At 41.1% G+C, this 12,231-nt stretch overlaps 1 protein-coding gene across 1 annotated transcript in view; it reads left to right on the top strand.

Annotated features, from left to right (window-relative positions):
• The first annotated feature begins 9,530 nt into the window (after nt 1–9,530).
• Nucleotides 9,531–12,231, top strand: part of LOC137335469 (protein sel-1 homolog 3-like) — a 67,787-nt gene continuing 65,086 nt past the window's right edge. Inside the window, exon 1 of the mRNA XM_068000844.1 lies at nt 9,531–9,935. Coding sequence (XP_067856945.1) covers nt 9,629–9,935 — 307 coding nt within the window. The 5' untranslated portion in view covers nt 9,531–9,628. The remainder of the gene's footprint in view (nt 9,936–12,231) is intronic.

Below are 12,231 nucleotides of genomic sequence, written 5' to 3' on the forward strand. Positions count from 1 at the left end.
TCTCCCAATTTTATCTTAAATTTATGAGCTCATTGACCAGTGGAAATAGATTTTGCTGATTTACCTTATTGGTACCCTTCATAATTTTGAGCACTTCAATCTGTTTTATTAACTTTCTCTGCTCTGAAAGAGTCCCAGTTTCTTTATTCTCTTATAACTAAAGCTTTTCATCCCTGATATCACCTTGGTGAATCTCTTCCGAACCCTCTCCTTGGCTTTGACGTGCTTCCTAAAGTAAGGTGCCTGAAAAATAGTTACGATATTATAATTGCAACATAACCAACAATTTGCATCGGTGTAGCGCGACCTCTTTGCTTTTGTGCCTTATGCTCCTGATTATAAAACCAACGATCTCATATGTGTTCTTTTCACAGATTTTCCAATTTGTCCTCTCATTTTTAAAGATTTGTGTTTCTGGATCCTTAAGTCTCTTTAAAGTTTTACCATTTAAAACCTTTTAAAGTTTTACTATTTTAGTGTATATGACCTTTCATTATTCTTCTCCCAAAATATATCACCTCACATTAAATGCATCTGACATCTATCTGTCCAATCTACTAACCTACCTATGTCTTTCTGAAGTTGCATTCAGCCCTGTGCACAGTTGTCCACGCTCCCTATTTTCGTGTCAATTCCAAATTTTGATATTGTGCTCCATATACCCATGTCCATGAAATTTTTATACATATTGAGAAGAGCAGTGGCCCCAGCACCATGGCCTGGGGGTGACCACTGTTCACATCCCCTTCATCCAAAAAAAATCCATTAATCACTACTCTCTGTTTTCTGTGTAATAACTAACTAACTTTCTATCCATGTTGCCATATTCCTTTTAATACCATGCACCTTAATTTTATCAACACACTTCCTGCATGGCGCCTCATCAAACACCTTTTGAAAACATCCATTCGACTTCTTTAATTATTTACACTCCATTATTTCCTCAAAGAACTTTATCAAATACACAGATCACTAAAATGTAGTGGTCAGGTTATGGAATGTGAGCCTTTATATCTAGAGGGCTAGAATATAAAGGGGAGGAAGTTTTGCTGCAGCTATACTACATCTTTGCCAGACCACATCTGGAGTACTGTGTACAACGCTGGGCACTGCACCTTAGAAAGGATATATTGGCTTTGGAAGGAGTACAGAGCAGATTCCCCAGAATGTTACCAGGGCTCCAAGGGTTAAATTATGAGGAGTGCTTACATAAACCAGACTTGTATTCCCTGGAATGCAGATGGTTAAGTGGTGATATGATTGAGCTTTTTAGGATTTTGAAAGGAAATGATAGGGTAGATAGAGAGAAATTATTTCTGCTGGTAGGGAGTTTAGGAGAAGGGGACATAACCTTAAAATCAGAGCCAGGCCGTTCAGGAGAGAAGTTGGGAAACACTTCTTCATGCAAAGAGTAGTAGAAGTGTGGAACTCTCTCCCACAAAAAGCAGTAGGTGCTAGCTCAATTAATAATTTAAAATCTGAGATCAATAGAATTTTGTTAGCCAAGAATATTGAGGGATATGGAATCAAGGCAGGTAAATGGAGTTAGGATACAGATCAGCCATGATCTCATTGAATGGCGGAACAGGTTCGAGGGGCTGAATGGCCTACTGCTGTTCCTTAGTTCCTATGTTCCTATAAATTTGTCACGTATGATTTACCTTTTACAAATCTGTGCTGGCTGTCCTTAAGTAACTCATGTATTTCTAATAATTTTATCCCATAATATAGCCTCTAGAAGCTTACCCACTACTGATATTAGGTTTATCCCTTTCTCTACTTTTGAACAGATCAGTTACATCGTCAACCTTTCAGTTTTCTGGCACAACTTCCAATATCCAAGGACTTGATCACATGATCTAGGCTGACATGTCATCACAGTGCTAAGGAAGTGCTGAATTGTCACAGGTGTTGCCCATCAGATGAGACATTAAATATCCTGTTCAGATGAAGATTAAAAGATCCTGTAGCATTATTCAAATAAGAGCAGTGAGTTCTCCCAATGTCCTGACCAACATTCTTCCCTCAGCCAATGCAACCAAAAAACACATTAATTGGTCATTCATTTGACTGCTGATGTGGGATCTTGTATGCAAATTGGCTGCTGTGCCTACATAACAATAGCCACTGCAAGAAATAAAAACTCACATGAAGCACCTTGAGATGTTTCTCGAAGATCTGAAAAGGCACTCCTGTATATGAATGCGAGTCTTTCAATTTTCTTTATTAGCGAGTAAGGTGCACTGTTCATGAATAAAGAGGTGAGCAGGTGATCTGCTCCAGCTCTGAGATAATGCTTTTAACACAACAAAGAGTATTGTCACTTGGAAAAAAAAATTACCCTTCTGTTTATAAGCATGCATTGCAGATGAAATTTAATACTGACGAGTATAAAGTACTGCACTAAGGAAGGAAATATGGGCACCACAAATACTCCATTAATGGTGTAAGGATACCTATGGGTGAAGTTAAAAAAGATTTAAGGGTCTTAACAGATTTGACCTTCAACATGTCCAATCACTGGAGAGCAAGAATCAATAAAACAAAAAAAAATCTATAAACTCAAAACAGTGAAGTATAAGTCAGAGAAAGTCATGCTCAAACTGTGCAGTGCTCTGATCAAACTGCACCTTGAGCACTCTGTTTCTAGTCACCAAGACATAAGGGTGACATTCAGGATACGCAGGCAGTGCAGAAAAGTGCCACAGGGCTGAATCCTAATATCAAAGGACTTAATTATGAGGAAGGACTACATAAACTTGGGCGTTTCAGTCTTGAAAGGACACATGGGAGGTGATCTTTCAGAGTTATACAAGATAATAAATGGTATAGAAAAGTTAGATTCAGAAAATTATTTGGAACTACACCATCGAGAACCAAGTGATTGAAACCCTGTCCCCAAAAAGCTGACTCTTCCCCTTTAGATTTGCGGCTGTGAGGTGCATGAGAGCAGGTGAAGTTAATTCTTTCTTCTCCCTCCATCTGGGAAAATATCGTGGTATCAAAGCCAGGGAGGATGGTACATGGCAGACTGCTGGGGGAGGGGCTGGAATTTTGGGCAGAATCCAGATCTGCCAAGGTTCCATCCTTCTTCCACTCTGTTAGAAAAACATAGAAGTTACAACATGGAAATAGGCTTTTTGACCCAATCAGCGTTGGCATTTACCCTCCACGCAAGTAAATAGTCCTAATCATATTTACCCAACCTGTTCCCATATTCCTGCAAACCCGTTTCTCTAGAATTCTCTACCTCAGAGGGCTGTGGATGCTCAGTTGTGGAGTATATTCAAGGCTGAGATAAATAGATTTTTGAACTCTAGGAGAATGAAGGGATATGGGGATCGGACAGGAAAGTGGAGTTGAGATCAAAGATCAGCCATGATCTGATTGAATGGCGGAGCAGACTCGAGGGGCCATATGGCCTACTCCTGCTCCTATTTCTTGTGTCCTTTTCCTTCATCCACCTATCTAATTTTGAATGTTGACACATTATCTGTCTCAACCATTATCCCTGGAAGTGAATTCCACAGCCTCACAACTGTGTGTAAAGATGTTTCTCTTGCTTTCTGTCCTAAATCGCTTACATTTAATTCAGATAATTTTGGGAATAGGCCCAAAATACCCCACCTGCAAATGGGCAGATGTATTACAATGGCGTGTAAATAAGAACAATACATAATATAATGTATTTACGTCATTTAAGCACTTAGCAACATGGAATGCATGTGAGTCCCTGGCGTCCAGCTTTTCTAGGCCTGAAGGGTGGAGGTGAGTTTGAAATTTAAAAGTCTGGTCCTGTAATCCAATCATTTGCACAGCAATTGACTGGATTACCTAAATCAGCAAAAGAGGACAGCAACACTTTTTCAATCGTTTTTCAGCGGCTAATGCCACAGGTTAAATTCCTTCCCTTCTGGAAGTGCTGGAAATGGCTGGCTGCTGCAGTGTCAGTTGAAGCTGTGGCAATGTCCATGGTCAATTGCCCCCTCAATCAGAACCCAGGCGCATAACTGGAGGCTGTGAAAATGACACAGTGAATGTAAATTTATATCAAATAAAATATATAAATAAGTCCCAGCTTTTCCAGAAAAGAGTAACTGTTAAACTTCAAATTTTTTTAGTTAGAGAAGCAAGAACTACAGGATTACCAATCGTCTGCTTTAAGTTTTTCTTCTTTGAGTAGCTAGGGGCTAAATTAAAAAGCAGAACCTCAAAGGTAATAATCTCTGGATTGTTACCTGAGCCACGAGCAAATTGGCATAGGGTAAATAAGAGAGTGTTAAATTTGTGGCTCAAAGATTGGTGTGGGAGAAATGGGTTTTGATTCATGGGGCACTGACACCAGTGCTGGGGTAAGTGGGAGCTGTACTGCTGGGACGGCCTTCATCTGAACCTTGCTGGGGCCAGTGTTCTGGCGAATCATATAACTAGGGCAGTAGAGAAGACTTTGAACTAAATAATGGAGGGATCAAGTAAGAGAAGATGTGATAAATTAAAGAAAGAAGACAAGGCAAGAGAGCAAGGTAGCAATAAGGGAAATGATAATCAGAGAGTGGCAGGAAGGGACAGAGCATGCAAACTTAAGAGTGCACCAGCAGATAAGGCTAGAGGTTGCAAAAATAGTAAAAAGACAGCATTAAAGGCTTTGTATCTGAATGCATATAGCATTCGTAACAAAATGGATGAATTGACAGCTCAAATAGAAATAAATAGGCACTACAGAAACATGGCTGCAAGATGACAAAGACTGGGACCTGAATATTCAAGGGTACTTGACATTTTGGAAGGACACGAAACTAGGAAAAGGTGGAGGGGTAGCTGTGTTAATTAAGGATGACATGATTATAATAGAGAGAAATGACCTTAGTTCTAAAGATCAAGATTAGAATCAGTTTGGGTGGAGATAAGAAATAGAAAAGGCAAGAAGTCACTTGTGGGAATAATTTATAGGCCCCCTAACAGTAACCACACTGTAGGACAGGGTATACAGGAAGAAATAATGGTGGCTTGTGAGAAAGGAACAGCGATAATCAAGGGTGATTTTAATCTACATATAGATTGGAAGAATCTGATTGGCAAAGGTAGCCTGGAAGATGAGTTCATAGAGTGCTTTCGGGACTGTTTCTTAGAGCAGCACGTTCTAGAACCAACCAGAGAGCAGGCTATTCTAGATCTGGTAATGTGTAATGAGACAGGATTAATTAATGACCTCATTGTAAAGGAGCCTCTAGGTAGCAATGATCACAATATGGTTGAATTTCGCATTCAGTTTGAGGGAGAGAAGAGTAAGTCTAAGACTAGTGTTTTAAACTTAAATAAGGGCAATTATGAGGGCATGAAGACAGAGCTGGCTAAAGTGAACTGGGAACTTAGGTTAAGGGATATGTCAGTAGAGATGCAGTGGCAGACATTTAATGAGATATTTCATAACGCTCAGCAAAAATACATTCCAGCGAGAAAGAAAGACTCTAGGGGAAGGACGTATCATCCGTGGCAAACTAAGGAAGTTAAAGATAGTATCAAATTGAAAGAAAAAGCATACAATTCCGCGAAGATTAGTGGCAGGTCAGAAGATTGGTCAGAATATAAAAAACAGCAAAGAAAGACAAAGAATAATAATGAGGGAGAAATTAGAGTACGAGAGAAAACTAGCTAGAAATATCAAAACAGATAGTAAGAGTTTCTACAGGTATTTAAAAAGGAAAAGAGTAAGTAAAGTGAGCGATGGTCCTCTAGAGAGTGAGTCTGGGGAATTAATAATGGAGAATAAGGAAATGGTGGATGAATTGAACAGATATTTTGCATCCATCCTCAATGTAGAGGATAGAAATAACAAGCCAGAAATAATTGTGAATCAAGAGGTGAAAGGGAGGGAGGAACTTAAAACATTTACAATCATCATGGAAAGGGTTCTAAGAAAAATATTAGAACTAAAAGCTGACAAATCCCCAGGTCCTGACGGAATTCATCCCAGGGTCTTAAAAGAAGTGGCTGCAGAGATAGTAGATGCATTGGTATTCATTTTCCAAAATTCCCTAGATACTGGAAGTGTCCCATCAGATTGGAAAATAGCGAATGTAACTCCTCTATTCAAGAAAGGAAGGAGACAGAAAGCAGGAAACTACAGGCAAGTTAGCTTAACATCTGTCATAGGGAAAATGCTAGAATCTATTATTAAGGCAGTTATAGCAGGGCACTTAGAAAATCTCAATGTAATCAGGCAGAGTCAACACGGCTTTGTGAAAGGGAAATCATGTTTGACTAATTTATTAGAGTTCTTTGAGGAATTAACAAGCAATGTGGACAAAGGGGATCCTGTGGATGTGGTGCACTTGGATTTCCAGAAGGCTTTTGACAAGGTGCCACATCAAAGGCTACCACAAAATAAGAGCTCATGGTGTAGAGGTTAACATATTAGCATGGATAAAGGATTGGTTAGCTAACAGGAAACAGAGAGTCGGCATAAATGGGTCATTTTCAGGTTGGCAAGATGTAACGAGTGGAGTGCCACAGGGATCAGTGCTTGGGCCTCAACTATTTACAATCTATATCACTGACTTGAATGAAGGGACCGAATGTATGGTTGCTAAATTTGCTGATGACACAAAGGTAGGTAGGCAAGTAAGTTGTGAAGAGGACATAAGGAGTCTGCAAAGGGAAATAGATAGGTTAAGTGAGTGGGCAAAAATTTGGCAGATGGGAAAATGTGAACTTGTCCACTTTGACAGGAGGAATAGAAAAGCAGTATATTTAAATGGAGAGAGATTGCAGAACTCTGAGGTACAGAGGGATCTGGATGTCCTAGTACATGAATCACAAAAAGTTAGTATGCAGGTAAAGCAAGTGATTAGGAAGGCAAATGGAATGTTGTCATTTATTGCAAGGGGAATGGAATATAAAAGTAGAGATGTTTTGCTACAGTTGTACAGGGCATTGGTGAGACCACATCTAGAATACTGTGTGCAGTTTTGGTCTCCTTATTTAAGAAAGGACATAACTGCTTTGGAGGCGGTTCAGAGAAGGTTCACTCGATTGATTCCTGGGATGAGGGGGTTATCTTATGAGGAAAGGTTGAACAAGTTGGGCCTGTATACACTGGAGTTTAGAAGAATGAGAGGTGATCTTATTGAAACATCTAAGATCCTGAGGGGATGAGAAGGGGTAGATGCTGAGAGGATGTTTCCCCTTGTGGGAGAGACAAGAACTGGGGGCCACAGTTTAAAAATAAAGGGTCTCCCATTTAAGACGGAGGTGAGGAGAAATTCTTTCTCTGAGGGTCGTGAGTCTGTGGAACTCCCTTCCCCAGAGAGCAGTGGAGGCAGGGTCATTGAATATTTTTAAGGCTGAGTTAAATAGATTCCTGATTAACAAGGGAGTCAAAGGTTATAGTAGGGTTGAGGTCACAATCAGATCAGCCATGATCCTATCAAATGGCAGAGCAGGCTCAAGGGGCCTACTCCTGCTCTTAATTCGTACGTTCTTAGTATTTTTATTAATGTTATTTGACTGAAGTATCTAGTTATCCTATCAGGAAATCCTAAAGGTCAATTTCAGGTGATTACATAGGATGTACAGCACAGAAACAGGCCGTTTGGCCCAACAGATTCATGCCGGTGTTTATGCTCCACACAAGCCTCTTCCCTCCCTACTTTATGTAACCCTATAAGCATATCCTTCTATTCCCTTCTCCCTCTTGTGTTTATCCAGCTTCCCCTTAAATGCATCTATGCTGGGGTCACCATTGACTAGAAACTTAACTGGACCAGCCACATAAATACTGTGGCTGCAAGTGCAGGTCAGAGGCTGGGTATTCTGCGGCGAGTGACTCACCTCCTGACTCCCCAAAGCCTTTCCACCATCTACAAGGCGCAAGTCAGGAGTGTGATGGAATACTCTCCGCTTGCCTGGATGAGTGCAGCTCCAACAACACTCAAGAAGCTCGACACCATCCGGGACAAAGCAGCCCACTTGATTGGCACTCCATCAACCACCCTAAACGTTCATTCCCTTCACCGGCGCACTGTGGCTGCAGTGTGTACCATCCACAGGATGCACTGCAGCAACTCGCCAAGGCTTCTTCGACAGAACCTCCCAAACCTGCGACCTCTAGCACCTAGAAGGACAAGAGCAGCAGGCACATGGGAACAACACCACCTGCACATTCCCCTCCAAGTCTCTCACCATCCCGACTTGGAAATATATCGCCGTTCCTTCATCGTTGCTGGGTCAAAATCCTGGAACTCCCGACCTAACAGCACTGTGGGAGAACCTTCACCACACGGACTGCAGTGGTTCAGGAAGATGGCTCATCACCTTCTCAAGGGTAATTAGGGATGGGCAATAAATCCCATGAACGAATAAAAAAAAATGCTAGTCACCTCAACTGCTCCTTGTGGTAGCGAGTTCCACATTCTAACCACTCTCTGGGTAAAGAAGCTTCTCCTGTATTCTGTATTGGATTTATTAGTGACTATCATATTTATGACCCCTAGTTCTGGTCTCCCCAGCAAGTGGAAACATCTTCTCCACGTCTAACCTATGAAACCCTTTCTTTTTGTCTAGAGAAAAAAGTCCCAACCTGCTCAATCTTTCCTGATAGGTATAACCTCTCAGTTCTGGTATCATCCTAGTAAATCTTTTTTGCACCTTTTCCAGTGCCTCTATATCCTTTTTATAATCTGGAGACCAGATCTGTGCACAGTACTCCCAGTGTGGTCTAACCAAGGTTCTATCCAAGTTTAACATAACTTCTCTGCTTTTCAATTATATCCTCCTTGAATTGAGCCCTAGTGCTTGGTTTGCTTTTTTTAATGGCCTTATTAACCTGCACTGCTACTTTTAGTGATTAGTATATCTATCCCCAGATCCCTCTGCTCCTTTACCCCATCTAGACTTTTATATCCAAGTAGTATGTGGCCTCCTTATTCTTCCGACCAGAATGTACCACTTCACACTTGGCAAATCAATTTCAACATAGATAATTACCACCTCCCCCCCCCCCCCCCCCCCCCCATTCTGCATGCTGTATTTTGTCTTCCTGTATTTTGTCGCAGTCCTCCTCAGTATTAACTCTATCCCCCAATTTGGTGGCATCCGTAAATTTTGAAATTGTACTTCTGATTCCTGAGTCCAAATCGTTATGTAAATAGTGAACAACAGTGGTCCCAGCACCGATCCTTGTGGAACACCTTTTCCCACCTTTTGCCAGTCTGAGCAACTACCTTGAGCCCTTACTCTCTGTTTTCAGTGATAATATTTTTAGATCTTTTAAATATAACATTTAATATTAACAATAAATATTAAACAACATTCATGTTATTCAGATGCTGAATTTAACAGAAGTTTGTTTTTGTGAAAAAATTTTTTTCAGATGCCAGCACCTTTATACAGTACAAATACAACACAAACTACATCTGTTTTACAATCTTTGAGAAACAGAGAGTATAAAGATTTCATTCGATTCATTAATGTGACTGACATGGTAGTTGCTGACTACAAACTTTCTATTGAATATTTATGCTCTGAACCAAGTACTGTTGGTGTTGAGGTGATAGTTTCAACCGATGTCAAAATTGGAGTCACTGTTTACAAGAAAAGATGGAAATGTGAGAAACATCTTCATACCTTGATGAATCGGACTCTGTGGGTGAGATTTCCAAGCATTATGTTATACAGACTCGATTATTTGATTAGACGCTCTATTGTCATTAGCAATGTAATATTAAGAGCTTGGATTATAAATACTGATTTTGGGGCTCCTGACAGTCGTAATGCAACTGTTTATGAACAAGCCGTGACTAGAACCTACAAATTACTGGAGACATTCAGCCCTTTTGAAAGGCCTTACAAAGATCATAAAGAATGCCTTCAGTGGGACACAGAGAAGATACAGGCAATAAAAGAAAAGCAAATACCCCAGTGTTTGCTTGAAAATGGTACGTGCATTTTATTTCACTTACTTAACTGAAGTAGAAATTTCAACATAGAAGGAGACCATTTGGCCCATTGTGTCTGTTCTGATGTTGGCTCCACACAAGAATTGTCGGGGGTGAAATTGGGTCATTTAGCCGCCGTTTTTTAGGTGCTACGTGGCCAACAAAGCCTTTAAAATGGGGTCCGAGATGCTTGCGCACGCTTCCAACGGGAAGTGTTCATGGTGCCATCTTGATGATAAAGGGGTTTGTGCGCACGCACCTAACGACCGCCGGCAGTATGCTGTGTAGGGAGATTATGACGCGAACCAGTGTGCAACGCTGATTTAAAGGGACCACTGCTGTTTTGGAACTCCACACTCCATCCAATTCACCATCTTAACCTCACATGACTTAAAGGGCATTTAAAGGGATCATGCAGGAGTTACAGGTTATTTGCTGGATTATTTCTTCTGGCTGCTGGTGTATTTGCATATGTTTTTGGAGGTTCCCTAAACTTGGATAAAGTTTCAATACTCTACAGAGAGTGGGCTGACTGGCCGACAGGCAACAGCAAGAGCACTGGCGGAGTGGCAGGGGTGGGAGCAGGAATGATGTCATCCTGAGAGAGGACAGCAGGTTCATGTTCCATGGAGCCACTGCCACTTGCTGCCTCCTGTTATGCCCCACCTTCTCCTGCAAGAAAGAGGGATGTGTGTCAGTGAGTGTCCTGCAAGGTGTTTGGGTGATGTGGCTGTCATGGTTGAATAGTTACCAGTGGGTGTGAGGCTTGCAACAGTACTAAGTGTGTGAGGATGAGATAAAGCATATGATTTGAACGGTTGAGTACTGAGTGAAAGAGATTGTTGGTTGGATGGGTGATGAGGGTGTAGTGAATTGAGCAGTGGATGAGGCTAGTGGTGCAGTTGGTACGATATGCCACTTGAAACTTGAACTCACTCACCTTGACAACTTGTTTTAAATCATTGACCACCTTCCTGCACTGCATCCATATTCTTGGAGCTATGCTCATGGTATTTACTTCCTCCCACTGCCACTTGAGCACATGTCTGGAGGGCACCCTTCTCCCCCTTGCAGATACAGGCTGCCCCTCCTTCTCTCCACCTCTTGCACCGAGGCCTCCAGTGCATCATCAGAGAACCTTGGTGCACGCTCTCTCTCAGGTGCAGCCATTCTTCAAAGTATCACAGCACGGATTCAGTTTTGAAAGGGCTCCCACCACAGTGCCCCTCCCCTTTAAGAGGTGCAGGCTGCCTTTAGGAAGCGCGAGCCACTCGTGATATCAGGGCCCCCTGCTGATGCGTGCAGCCAATCAACAGCGCAGGTAGTGCTGGCTGCACGCAGCAATCATTTAAAACAGCAGGCAACACGATTGTATCGTGTTAAGTGCGTACTGTGATCCCTGTGCCCATTTTCAGGGGTTATCCAATTCAACCGCCGTCTACTCTAATCCCATTTCTTTTGTTTTTCCCCATACCTTTTTAGTTTTTTTTCTCAAGTGTTTTATCGAATTCTCCCTCAAATGTTGAGATATCCCCGGCTTCAATAGCCACTTGTGCTAATACAGTTATATAAACAATGACCCAAATTGAATTATTCCCAGGAAGTCCAATTTAATCAAAGTAATTTAAAATAAATCACTAACACAATAGGAATACCTCAGATGTGCGCACATATTGTTGAATTCGCATCTTTGCTGTTCACATGCCTATTTTAGCTCTCAACTTTGCATTATCCAGATAAGAAAGTTAGATATGAAATAAGTGTTGACACATTTTCATTTTATCACATACATTGGGGGAGATTTTTGTCTTCACTGCCAAGATGGTAATCTGGTGGAACAGATTGCCCACCCGTTATAGAACCCGCCCAATTTTAATTCTGCTGCATTATTGCCCAGGTGACAAAGATAAAAATCTACCCCACTCTTAAGTCATTTTCTGACACTCCAATTTTTTTTGATGAAATTAATCCTTTTATTATGGTAACAATTTTGTATCATTCAAAAATTGCTTAGGGCCCTTGTTCCATTGGAAATATTCCAAACTTTCAAATTGAGCTTGAAGAACAGAGGGAGAATTTAAATTATCATAGAAAGCTTCAAAGTGCAGATAATTATATCTGATGTTTTTATACCCTTGTTCAATGTGGTACATTGCTAACAGTGATTGGCATTATGCATGGTAATTGTTTTCCAGATTAGGTGAGTGAAAGATATGATAACTCTCCCCTCCAAGTAATGCAACATCAGATTTTATCCTGTTAGTGCTACAAGTTTGGGTTTATATACAGCCATTTT

This window comes from Heptranchias perlo, chromosome 1 (genome assembly GCF_035084215.1).
Source record: "Heptranchias perlo isolate sHepPer1 chromosome 1, sHepPer1.hap1, whole genome shotgun sequence".
NCBI lineage: Eukaryota > Metazoa > Chordata > Chondrichthyes > Hexanchiformes > Hexanchidae > Heptranchias > Heptranchias perlo.